Source organism: Monopterus albus, unplaced genomic scaffold, assembly GCF_001952655.1.
Source record: "Monopterus albus unplaced genomic scaffold, M_albus_1.0 scaffold58.1, whole genome shotgun sequence".
Classification (NCBI taxonomy): Eukaryota; Metazoa; Chordata; class Actinopteri; order Synbranchiformes; family Synbranchidae; genus Monopterus; species Monopterus albus.
This window is the reverse complement of record NW_018127938.1, coordinates 256,642-270,103: the sequence shown is the minus strand read 5'-3', so window position 1 is coordinate 270,103 and position 13,462 is coordinate 256,642. Positions and strand designations below refer to the sequence as shown.

General features: G+C 39.5%; 1 protein-coding gene across 4 annotated transcripts in view; it reads right to left on the bottom strand.

Moving 5' to 3' along the window:
• Nucleotides 1-522: 522 nt before the first annotated feature.
• Nucleotides 523-13,462, bottom strand: part of LOC109961754 (glypican-5-like) — a 43,072-nt gene continuing 30,132 nt past the window's right edge. For all 4 annotated transcript variants that reach the window (XM_020602840.1, XM_020602842.1, XM_020602841.1 and 1 more), the window contains 2 exons: nt 3,846-3,937; nt 523-2,822 (listed from right to left, as the gene is read on the bottom strand). In XM_020602840.1, coding sequence (XP_020458496.1) covers nt 2,727-2,822; nt 3,846-3,937 — 188 coding nt within the window. In that variant the 3' untranslated portion in view covers nt 523-2,726. The remainder of the gene's footprint in view (nt 2,823-3,845; nt 3,938-13,462) is intronic.

Here is a 13,462-nt window from a genome sequence, read left to right as displayed (position 1 = left end):
TCAGCTGATTTTTGATAAATGGTGCGTCAACACCCAAAAGACGTCTGTAAATGATACTCTCTTGTAAGCTTGCTCGTGGCTCTTCCAGCAGCTTCTTCTCTCTTCAGAGTAGCAATAAGAGTCCTGAGATGTCCTCAGTCCTCGACAATTTCCATGTTGAGTGAGGATTGAGAAGTGAGGAGCGATCAAATAAGAGACATGAGATGCAGCAAACTCAGTATGCAGTGCAAATCCAGGACTGCTGCTTTATATTAGATTTTTAAAATCCAGATTATTATTTTCTAATTGAGGAAGGTTTCATTATTATGATTCTCAGACATTATTACTGCTGTACTTCCAGTGACTGCTTCAAGATATGGCAGCATTAATGGATGAGATTATTTTTGCTCTCTTACACCATGTTTCTGTTCCGTTTCTGTCTCCCGCACAACATCGTACTCTGGGACTGACACATATGAAAGACAAAGTACAGCATAAGTTTAATAACACAGTTTATTACTGAAGATAATAAACTGATGATTATTGACACAACAAAGTGGCAAGACACAGTACAGGTTGATTTAAAGTTTGACATCAGGCTCGCTGGTTTAGTTTACATTAGCACTGAGTGTGGAGAGAGAAACCACAGCTGCTGACTGGGTGTATGTTGCATCCTGGTGGTCCTGTATACTGCCACAAACAAACTAAGAAGGCTAAGCTAAGATAGATGTTAGACTTTGATAAATGACGTTAATGAGGTCTTAATGAGAATGTAATTTAAATTATTACCCCAAAGCACTGTACATGCTCATTATCTTATGTTTTACAAAGGTTCTAAGCATATCTAAAATTTGTTTTTAGATTTTTTAAATCTCCACAATTTCTGTTCGTGTTCTTATCTCAGGTTGACAAACAAGAAAATACTGTGCATCCATGTTATTTTCCTTATCTGCTTATCTTGTTTATGGTCAATATGTATTCGTGCGTTGGTGGTTTGTTTATGTTTGTGTTCGGCAAGTGGTGGGCTTGGAAGCTGGGAGGGTTGGCTCATCTCATCTAGGTTTAACATTTAAAATGTAATCAGATAATAGCACATTGGTTCGACAGATTATGGTGTAACAGAATCCCACTAGCAGACACAGTATTTGGGCTTACTGCCAAGATAACACACACACTGAGATTTTTAATGGTATTTCTTAAGTCACCTCATCTGTCAGTCACAATCCTCAAAAAGAAACTTTATCAGGCGGTGAAATAAGATGCATTCATGAGACTTCTGCTAATTTGCAGCACAGAATTGACTGTAACTTAATCTGCAATGTGAAACTTCAAAAGAAACAGTTTATTTCTTACGAATATCTGAACAAGTTAATACCTGCAGCACATAATGATATATGTGAGAAGACAGAACTCTCTGACAGAAGTGCACACAGTGTTCTTCCCTAGTTCATTTGATCCATTTTGAATGTAATAATCAGTACTCCAGGGTCCGTGTTGCTGTTATGAGCTGTTTGGGAGGTGTGAGACTCAAGAGAGGCAGGAGAACTTGATAAACCTAATTAATAGGAATTATGGTTCATTCACATTTTGGATCTGGGCTCAGATGTACTGATCACTCTCTTGTTTTCACTCAGTACTGAGACAAGCTCATAACATATCTATCAAACTCAAAAACAAAGTTCACTACATTTTGTTCAGTGTTTTATAGTCTCTCATTTCAACTTTAATTAATACACTTGGAGAACAGCCTGCCATATAAGTACATTGTTATGACAATGAAATGCAAGTGGTCAAACACTGTACTTACTATTCTATTCTACTATTGAGTGCTTTTAGTGTTCAGAACAGTCTTATTTTTGACAGGGCAATCCTGTCAAGGATGGCAGTGGCAGCTTATAAGTGCAGCTGAAGTTGAAGCTGTTACATCCCTCCCTCTATTGCTTTTAAAACTCTGCACTCTGAACATCTAAAAAATAGCTCTTCCTCATTTTTCCCACAGCTACCAAAACTACACAAGTACCTGCACTAGACAAACATAAATGACAAACTATGAGAAGACAGAGGTAAATATTGGAAGAATTTTTGGAAGCGTGCATGAACCAATGAACAGGATGGGTGTCACTCTGCACAGACCTACAGACCAAATTGTCAAAGACATTTTACTGCATGACCATCTGTGAAAAGTATGACACAACTGACTGTTTTGCGTATTGAGAAAGCTCCTTTATTTCCAGCCTATATCTATATTTATGGTAACCTTTGTGCTTTCACTGTAGCTGCACTGCTGTGTTAACACTATTAAGCCTTTAGCTTAAACCCATGGATCTTAATCTCTGTGTGAGATACATACTGTAATGTAAAGGTCAAACTAAAACAAGTCAGGCTGTTCTGCTCTATATTAATCCCTATTTACACATCAAGCCATTGTTTCCTATAGAATCTCTTTATATAAATATATATTTATTTGTATTTACATTTCTCTTCCAAAAAATTCAGTAGTGCTGTGCAGTCTATCCTAGTGTATGAGTTAAGTTAAATAAACATATGTAGAAGTCAGTTCAGATCATATGAAAATGCATACTGTGCACCTGCAACTGTGCTAAATCACCAGCCGGACCACCCAAAATAACAATCAGAGTGGTTGAGTTGAGCTTACAGAAAACCCCCAGCTTCACCACAGACCTACAGTGTGTGGTAGTCTCTCAGTCTCTCCTGTCTTTGACCATCTCAGGATCTGCCTGTGATGATCAGTGAGGGTCTCCGGGCGACAGCAGCACCAGGGTCACCAGGGTCAATGCTAAGGGTTCACCGGTCATCATGTGGGCTGAGCCTGGAACAGCCACCTGACAGACAACATGCAATAAGATACAAACTGAAGTGGAAGCGAGTGAGGGGGAGAACAGAATAACCCAGTAAAGAAGGAAGGAAACACAGTATATGTAAATGATAAAAGCAGTTGTTGATTAGCATTCTGCTCATATAATATAAAGATACTGGGTATCCATGTGCATGTGTCTGTCACTGTCTGTGTGCTCATAATATATGCAAGCATTTGTGTGGGTATTTATACATCTGGATGTGCATACAGTAACATCCTCTGAGAGATGTGTACACACAGGGGTTAGAAAATAAACTACATGTAGAGTTATTGTTTAAAATATTTCTAGCTTTAACTGCACAATGGTAAATGGACTTAGACTTGTTTAGTTATTTTCTACAGGTAACCCTGATACTTGATTGTTCGTAAATGGGAAACCTGTGTATAGTGGAGGTGCCCTATCGTGGCTGAATAAAGCAAAAGGCACGTACAGTATTAAAGAATAAAGTGATTATTTAAACGATCATCTATACTGATCATGAGATGTGTCAGGATCTGAGCTCAGCAGACGATGGATTGATCAATCACACATTAGGTTTGTAGTCATTAATCACAGCAGCTTGTCGCAGTGTTGAGGAAAAACGTTGGGGTGTAAAATAAACAGATAAGTAAAGATTTATTCTAAAGATCTGGCTGCTCTGATATACACTAACAGATCCATCCTGAACGCTGCATGAAAGCTGACAAAACAACGTGTGTGTGTGTGTGTGTGTTTGTGTGTGTCCTCTTCCACTAGCTCAGTCATTCTCACATGCATGCCAGCTCCAAGCCACTCACAGCATTCCCACACTGAAGGAAATATTCTATTACAGTATACAACACTGCCAGGAGTCTTGTTGTTGCAGAGTGATCAGCTCCTCCGCCAAACAGTTTCCTGCTAATGTCATCTGGACTGTGCAGCTTGTTAAATGTTCTCTTTATGTTGTTGGGAGCAATACTTATGAAATAAAATATGGCTGTCAAAACTCTGAAAAGGTGAAGGACCTACCTGTGGAGGTGAGAGGTGATGAGGAGGAGGAGGAGGAGCCATGTTCTCTGATTCTGGGCTGTGACCACTGGATGTGTCACTTGTGTCATCATCTAAACATGCAAAAATATGATGGAGTAAAACAGTATTAATTTCTGTATAATCTGACATAAATTTTTAAAACTCGAATTTTATTCAAGTTACTGTGTCTTTATTGTATTTAACATATATTTTAAAAAACTGGTCCACATTGGTGCACTTTATTTACACCTTTTTTCCTTTTTATGTTTATTGTTGGTTTTTAATTTTGTAACTTTAAAATGTCCATATAATAATCTAAAAATATAAATAAAGCACTTGATTAATCTAGTTTTACAAGCAAACATTTCAGGAACTCTTACTTGTCTAGAAAGATCAGCTAAGTGAACCAAATCTATTTGAGGCCTTTACAATCATTAAACTTAAAAAAAAAAATCTAGTTTAAAAAGATCTTCATAAATAAATAAGTTCATAAATTATGAGTCAAGATTTGTGGAAGTCTGGTTCTGTTTTTAGTCTCATGGTAGCACAGAATCAACAACAAACCAGCCTATTTATGGCTGTTTTGTTGTTGTTTTGTCCTGAAGGATCTATGGATATCACCCCACCCACCCACATTGTTTTTGTCACTTACTGGGTCCCTACATACACTTTGACATCACTTGTGGGGACCAGCCTCCGGTCCCCACAGCCTCCGGTCCCCACAAGTGACTTCCAGTCCCCACGTAGATAGCAACTCAAGGATTTTGGGCCGCACAATTATAGAAAAACAAGACCACAAACACAGATGTGTGATGTGTTGTTCCAGTTAATGGGCACACGGTCGGACTTCACCAGCTGCTTTCATGCTTTCATATGCATGTGTTGGGGAGTGATTTATCTGAAAATACCACCAGTAACACCCCCCACCCCCCCCACACACACACACACACAGCAGAAAGTCAGGATTAGGAAGGGAAGGAGACATAAAGTCCCACCACCTAAATGCACTGTCACAAAAACACAACATTCTCCCTCTCCTGTCCTGACACACACACACACACACACACACAGACCAATACACGTTGTTCTGCAGGACAATAGACAAAGAATCCCTTTCAGTCACTGAGAAATGAGGAGTTTGTTAACATTGACACACTCACACAAATATCACATTTCATAATAATACAGACATGAAGAAGGCAGGAAATCACCCACATAAATATGCACATGAACAGACCAAACAAACTGAATTTCAACACACAGACACTCTCCTATATCTGTGCAAGAGAGGTAGCATAATGCTTTTTTATTCCTGACTGTCTGTATAGGTGATTTATTTGCTGTAGAGTGTTTCCTCATTAGGCACGTGTCCTTTATTGTGTGTTCTCTTGACAAATAGCAGCACAGAGCAATATGGAGCACTGGGTTCTCAGCTGTGTAAAATGTGTGTGTGTGTGTGTGTGTGTGTGTGGTCTGTTTTCTGTCCATCTGTTGTGTCCATTTTAAAAGTTCAAATGAGCTGAACTTCAATGAACCACACTAGTAAATTGCTACTTGTTCTCTAAAGCAGCAATATTGATAATTAAACAATAAAATATCCAACAATACATCTGTCACAGGGTGGTATTTTTATGCATAATGGGCACTTTCACTCTACAACACTTTTACTTGTAGTATTTTTACACTGTGGTAAGTAAATAATATGAATAATAAAACTGACTAAATGTAAACACAAACCAAGTGAAGAATTAAAAGCTGGGTTGATGCACCTTAGTGTCATAAGGCAGAATGTTAATGCCATTATTGATTAACCTGCTAATTATGTTTTTATCTAAGTGATTATTATTTTGATTGATCAAAATACTAGTGGAAAATACCCATCACAATATTCAACAACTGCCTGGAACACAGAAATAAGATAAAGACATTATGAAATTATGACAAGGTTCACAATTACAATGAATGTCTTAAATTGGTGTCATTCAAACTTCTGTTTGAGAGGCAGCTTTGTATATCCGTGTATGTGTGTGTTTGTAAGCAGCATGCAGACTCCTCCTACATGACCTTTGGCATGTTCGTCTCCTGGCAACAATCCACAACATGTGTCATATGGCAGACACACACACACATGTGTTGCCATAACTGCAGGGGACATTACACGGACTTAGACTCATTTTCTGGAGACGCACCCTAACTTTAAACCAGGTCATCATTCTAAAACCGAATGATTTTGGGCATTTGCTTCTTGTCCCCATAAAGTCATTTTGTCCACATAATGTGTCTGTGTAAATAAACTTACATCCTCAAAACATGAGGACTATCACATCACACAAACATTCACACACCCACACACACAAACCATTGCTCTTGTCAGTTTTCACTCAATAGACTGTGCTTCCGTGACACTTTTCCATCACTACATCCACATGGGCAAACGCACCAGCAGTCTTATCTTAAACACAAATACTTTAACTAGCTGAAGTTACCTTCTGAAGGTGCAGAAGAACAGGATGTTACAAATTCTTCTCTAACACTTGGTTTTGTTTTACACACAGATCTGCATGATTAAATCATAACTACCTACCATAACTACCTATACCACTACATAGCTTTCTGTGAAACACACTGTGTTTATTGACACACACATACATTTACAGTGTTGTGTTTGGTTATTAGGAAGATGCTGTGCTGTCAGTGGGGTTTTGTTTCAGATGGTACACTAGAGGAATGCATGAAAGAGAATTAATCACAGATATGCTGAGGTTTGGGTATCGGCATGTCTGGAATGGATTTTTTAGGACTGCTTGTTGCAGACCAGCCAGGAATGCTAAAGCTTGAACATTACAAAAACTACATGCGCAAATGGAAATGGATTCTGACTCGATTTTGAGGTAGAATATTTTGCCTTTACAATACAAAGGCACAATAAAATACAAAACAAGGGAAAGTGTTAATTAATAATTGTTTTTATCCCAGTTGGGTCAAGGCCACCATAGACAGGCTGCCTCTTACTAAGAATAGCTTCAAAAGTAAGGTGTTAATTACTCATTACTTTAATTTCATTGCCCGGCTGCTAGGTCCTTCAAAGGTGCCTTTAAACACCTGCAAACCACCATCACGTCACATCACTTGTATTTAACACATCCAGAAATAGAAAACAATACACTGGCAGACCACCCAGCAGTTAGCGTCACCTCAGTGACTGCACACAGCTCCCCACACGTCCTGGTCGAGGTTACTCCTTACCCTGCATACTATATCCCAGACCAGTGTGTCCACTGAACCCAAAGAGACCAAACTACAGCTTGTAAATAAAGATGGATGAAGGTGAAGCCACTGCACCGCAGCCACTGTGGCTGGTTGCAGTATAGGCCATCAACCCTGCCACCTCCACGTTAACAGACGGGACAATGGCCAAACAAAGGATTCAAAATATAAATGAAATACATTTTTTCCCCAAAGGTGGTTTCTGTCATTTTAGGTAGGTATTATCCTACTGGTTTGTTTTTAGTAAGTTATTTGATCATATAAAATCGGTGTATTTGTAGTGTATTGACAGCGCTGATTGGCAGCCTGACACCGTGGCTCCACCTCTGGTTGCAAAATTCATCACAAAAGTAGGATGGTCACCTCCTTATTTACAATATTTTTGCTTCACTTTTTTTCATAATGGCCAGAAATGGTGGCATGTCATTCACCTTTATATACAGTCTACGGACCCTCCTTCAAACTCCCAGTGACACAGGGTGAAAACTATCCCCTACAAACCAAAGTAACATGGTTTCTGGAGTTAGTAACTATAACGTAGTTGCTGAATTTTGAATTGTAATCCTGTACCCTTCTAGTGACTGAAGTATTCACATTACTGTAACACATTACTAACTAAATGCATTAGACACTGACAGCAAACAATATATTATTTAAAAACCACTGCAGATTTCAATTTTAAGATGTAAATACTCTTTAACTTTGAATGACTGAAAAAAAATGAAAAACAAACTAATATGTCTATATTTAAAAAAAATCATAATATTTAGAAAAATGTATAATGATATTTTTGGGGGATGGAGGGACATCTTTGCCTTTTAACACTAAACGGTTTGGACAGGATCCCAGAACAATGTGAGTGTTGAGTGAAAGAGAGAAGGGCCGGCTGCTCTGTTTCCCATGGGTCACCACAGCTTTGATTTATGGTTCTGCTTGGGACCCGTACCGCCACCCTGGGCGAACACTTCCTCTAAATCCAATTCCATTTTTATCTTATTATTTGGGAAACATATCTAAATTACAAGTCAGTGGTGAAGAGGGCACATTTATTTGCCTGGAAAGGAGGGGATGATGAATCATAGCCCCAGTGTTCTCCTCTTCAGCCACATGGAGACCATTTGTGCCCCTCCTTGTAAACTGTCACATCAGCTCCTCTGGGGATGCAAACTGCACGACAGTAGCTCGAAGCTGTTTATATGCTGGAAGTCACTGAAGAAGGCAGAATGTTTTGACTGATCTGCAACAGCACCAACCTGGATACTGCAATCTACCACTGCAGTTCACTGAGAGGATCAGGGAAATGTCAGCCCTGCATTCTTATTAACACACACACACACACACACACACTCACTCATTACTCACTGTAGAAAAGGTTAAACTACCCCATGAGTATGACCACTGACAGTGGTCATCACTCGTCTCTCATCTCTGGTTCTGTGTGTGTGCGTGTGTGTAATAGAGTTCAAAACACGGTCTGCATTAATGATGGTGTATAACATGAGGTGCCTGTGGTGTATTGTACAGAACTGTTCACTTCAAACCTGAATTATGCCCAGTCTTATTGGTGTTCAACTTGTTCATTCCTTTGTGTTCATTTACACACAGACTCGCAAACACACACACACACACATGATGCAATGTGACCTTGAAAGGTGCCTGGATATCTGGTGGTTGTGTGTGTATGTAGGTGTGTAAGTGTATCTCTAGCATTTCCAGCTGAATCAGTAATGAGCATTTCATTACTTCAGCCTCAGCTCCCCAGGGAGGAAACACACACACACACACACACACACAAAGAGCAGGAAGAGCATGGCAAAATAAATAAAAAAGCTGAATAAACAAAGACCCAACAGTAGGTTATGCACTGTGAACATTACATTAAAGAAATAGTGGCAATATATCTCAACACCAGTGACAAATAGATTTTTATGAAATCATGATGTTACATCCAGGCTAGCTTTTGTTCCATTAGTAACTCAGTGCAATCTCTGATTCAACATTAGTTGGCACTTCCATCATCTTTACCACTGGCCCAAAACTAGCTGTGGCAACATCATTTAAAAAGTAATATCCAGGTTAATGGCTGGTGCCTGTTTTCAAATGGCTATAATAACAGTTAACGCTTTGACTTGCAGTGAAGCATCTTCCCAAGGTCACACTCACAGAGGTTAAACACAGCCTCCAGTGGAATCATAAAACCTTCAGAGGACCATGTAGAAACAAAAATGATGTGGCCTGCTGAGTGAATACAATGAGGGACTGACTGCAACTGGAAGTGGATGAAAGGATGAACATGGTAGAGTGATTTGAAATGCGGCTAAAAGAGCTAGACAAAGCAAGGGCAACAGGCTTTTTTTTTCTAAAAGGTCAATTATGAGATTAACATCTTCAATGAAGAGAGGAGACCTAGTAAACAGACAATGTCTAATCAGATTTGCATGAACAAACTCACTCAGGTGTGAAGACAAGCGGAGAGTCAGGCTGAAAAACAAACAGCACCTTACACAAGTATGCAAGCAGTGAACGGGACATGGCAGCCAGTACAGCATATGCTTTCTAGAGATTATGGGTATGCTGAGTGAGCTTCATTGCAGGGTGTCAACCGTGCACATTGTCATTCAGTGGATATTCTGCCATGTGCAGCATTTTATGTACAGTCTTTTATCTCTCTCAGGGTGTGTCGAACAAAACACAGAGCCATTAGTTGCTTTGAAGAGAGAAACAGAGTGAAGTGAATGTGCAGTTTTTTTAATGAGCAGCATCTCTTACCCTGAGGGTCTATCATTTTATTTTCTACTGCTTATTAACCACAGCCACATGCTGAACACACCCACACACAGCATGTGAGCTTATCACTTATGATTTCCTTTTGTCTCTGCACCCACACCCACTATTGTCCTCGCCTGAATCGCCCCCCCCCCACCCGATTTTATCTATGTGTGTGTGAGTGTGTGTGTGAACCAGTTCCAATCTGTGCACTCTAAGCTGTAAGACCTTGGCAACACAAACAAAATAAAACCAAAGACAACTGAAAAATACCAGCCAGGTTATAAAATAAAACAGAATCTTCACTGTTTGCACACATTTAATTTATATGCTATTAATGTGCTTTGCCCATTGACTGTGTGTGTGTATATATATTTATATATGGTGAGTGGTTGCAGTATTTAGGTTTTTGTTATTGTTAACAGAAAAGACCCAAACCAACAAAATCCTTACAGTAATAACGTCTGATTTCGGTTCCCTTAACCTATTCACTACAGATCTATTCATCACATGTTCTTTACTAGCCTATACAGTAGAATATAAGTTCTTAAATCAGCTGAGCACTGTAAATGTAAATGGGATTATGTTCAGCCATGGTGTGCTAGTATTTAAAGCCCGGTGAATGTGGAACGAGCTCAAAGTAAATCACTGTGCCCGTGTTCGTTTCAGTAAAGGAACTCATTCATGTGATTGTAATGCAGCAGTGACAACAACGGACGTGCACAGTGACAGTGCAGAGGAATAAGTTATGCCAGGGTTTGGCTACACAGACAGTACTTGTTAGCGGGATAAATTCATTTTTGGTTTTGACCTTTTCATTGCACTGAACATGTCTCGTCTCTTGCTTCACATCGGCACTGACCTTTGAGTATGGCCATGACCACAATGCTTCACTCGTCAGGAGCCAATATTCTTGAAAATGTGCTGACAGTAAATATTTTGCTGATATATTCAGTATATATTCATTTTCTTGTTAGTAAAAAAAAAAAACACTCAAGAGAGCATTACTATACATCACTGTCAGTGTATAATTTAAGGACCTGGGTACAGACCAGAAACAAGGAGTTAGGGGTGGGGAGTGAACAAGACTGACAAGCCTGTAATGATAGTAAAAAGGAGTACAGGTAAGCAAGGTAACTGGTTCAAAGGCAGGTAAACAGAGGTACACATGTACAGTGTAATGGCTGACAAAGACTGAAACACACGTGCCAGATCCAGGGAACAGACTGACCAGATTAAATGAGCTGCAAGCGCACAAGTGAATCTAACAGTTCAAACAGGGCGAGCAGGGTTGGGGACTGAAAGGGGGACCAGGTCATGAACAAATCTGGTAAGCAGAGACAAATGCAGTCAACTAGTTTCTTGAGACATTTCTCAGTTGAAACCCTGGCAAAGAATGAATATTGGCTGCTGACTTAAATACCGAGTGGCTTATTGGACAGATGGAAGACAGATGAGTGGGGTGGAGCAGGTAGCAGAAGTGGGAATCATGGAACAAAGACAAGGGGCTGGGTCTAAAATAACAGGGAAACATAGGGTGGAGACAGAAAAAAAAGGCTAAGATCATGACAGATTTCCTACAAGATGCATATCTCTCATTTGTTATATAGAAGTATCATTTCTGGGAGACAGGGCTGCCCTTTTGCTACTGCATACATGTAAAAATAAGGCACGACAGGGGAAAAACCCTAACGTTCTCCAGTGCAAGCAGTGAAAGCACTTTCACTTTATAGTAGAGGCCAATCCAAACGAGAGGCTCGCTCTGGGAATGCTATGTACAGATTAGAAGTCTCGCCCAACTGTTTTATTGCTCTTTCTGGCTTCCTTTACAAGGCAGTGAATCCTTATGAATGCATATCAAACTGTCTTCAGGAAGAGGAGCAACATGTCCATGTAACAAGTAACAAGCACTGGCCTTCCCTTTAAGATGAAATAGCTTGTAAAGGCTTTGTGAATCTGGCCCCAGGGAAGCAGGGGAGAAGCCGGCAGAGCAAAGCAGAGATGATGGAAATAAGATACATGAAGCAGGACAATAAACAGAAAATACTTCAGCAGTGTCCAATATCCTGTTGTGCTGATACTATTAAGTGGAGGTTTCTGATAAGAAACACATACTGACAGGACTTAACCACAAACTGCTTCACCAGATTGCATTCTAACATGGGGAGGAAACAAAATTACAGAATGCACAATGTAAAAATACATTGTTACTTAACCAAGACTGAAACAAAATATTTTTATATCTCTAGTTCTCCTTCCATTTCTCTTTCTTTACTGTCATGAAATGGGAACCCATGGGAGGGCCGACCACCTGGTAACCATGGTTACAGGGATTGAGTGCCCTTCACAAATACACATTCATTCATTCTCTTACACACACACTCTCACACAAATACATCCTGTACTTGGTACAGATACAAATACTGTAGCTCCTTAATATAAGGCCACGTATTTAGTGGGTACCAAACTACAGTGTTTTAAGCGGAAAAAGGCTGGGCTTTCCAGACTTGCATTAGTGGTTGTAATGCGACTCATGGATACCTGGAGGTTACAGCATCCCTACCTACTGTATGCATCCACCACTACATCAGCATAGAACTTAAGGTGACACATGGTTTCATTTATTGAAGAGAAGAGAAGAGAAGAGAAGAGAAGAGACGAGACGAGACGAGAAGAGAAGAGAAGAGAAGAGAAGAGAAGAGAAGAGAAGAGAAGAGAAGAGAAGCTACATTTATGTATATTATCACTGTTATAGGAGTTGGATACGTCTGGATAGAGAGAGATGGGAGAAGGTGCAGTTGTAGTGGTTTGAGATCAGAAAGTCAATCAGTTGAAAAGGTGAGGAATGTTTAAATTAAAAACAACAAATAGAATGGTAAAAATTTTTTTTTAAATCTATTCAATTAAGTATGAAAAGGTGTATCAGTACTATAGCATCGGTTTTTCTGGCTGGATTTCACTGCCATGTTCTTAAAAATATATATAGTATATTATACAATGACACAATTAGTACTGACTTTAACTGCTCATATGTAAGGATGCCTGGCTTTTTTCTTTGTTTTTGTTCTGAGAACAATGTTTGCCAAGTGATTCTCCTTCTCTGGACTGAGAACACTTTGTCTTGATGTGGGAAATAAAATGAAATTAAATAATAAGAGGCTGTGTACCTTCTCAGAATGACTAAAACAACTTCTCACTGTTAAATGGCTCACATAAATAAAACACGGGTAAAGCCCACCTCCACCTCTCACCCTACACCTTTGAGGATTCACTAAAGCCCAGACGTCATAAGAACTAGTTACAAGACAGGAAGAAATATTTTATATTCATTTTATTCCTCCCTTGTTCATCTCTGCAGCTTAGCAGTAAGGAGAAGGAGAGAGAGAACCAGCGCTCAATCATGTGTGTGTTATAGAAAACAGCAGGTCAATAGAAAGAAAGAGCACACTACTGGATCTGTTTCAATCAGGCAGAGAACCAGCATCCATAAAATACAGTGGATTACACACAGGGACAGTGTAAACACTGCTGTACTGCCTGCAATCACACATAAAGCACATGCACACACCAACAGTAAGCCATAA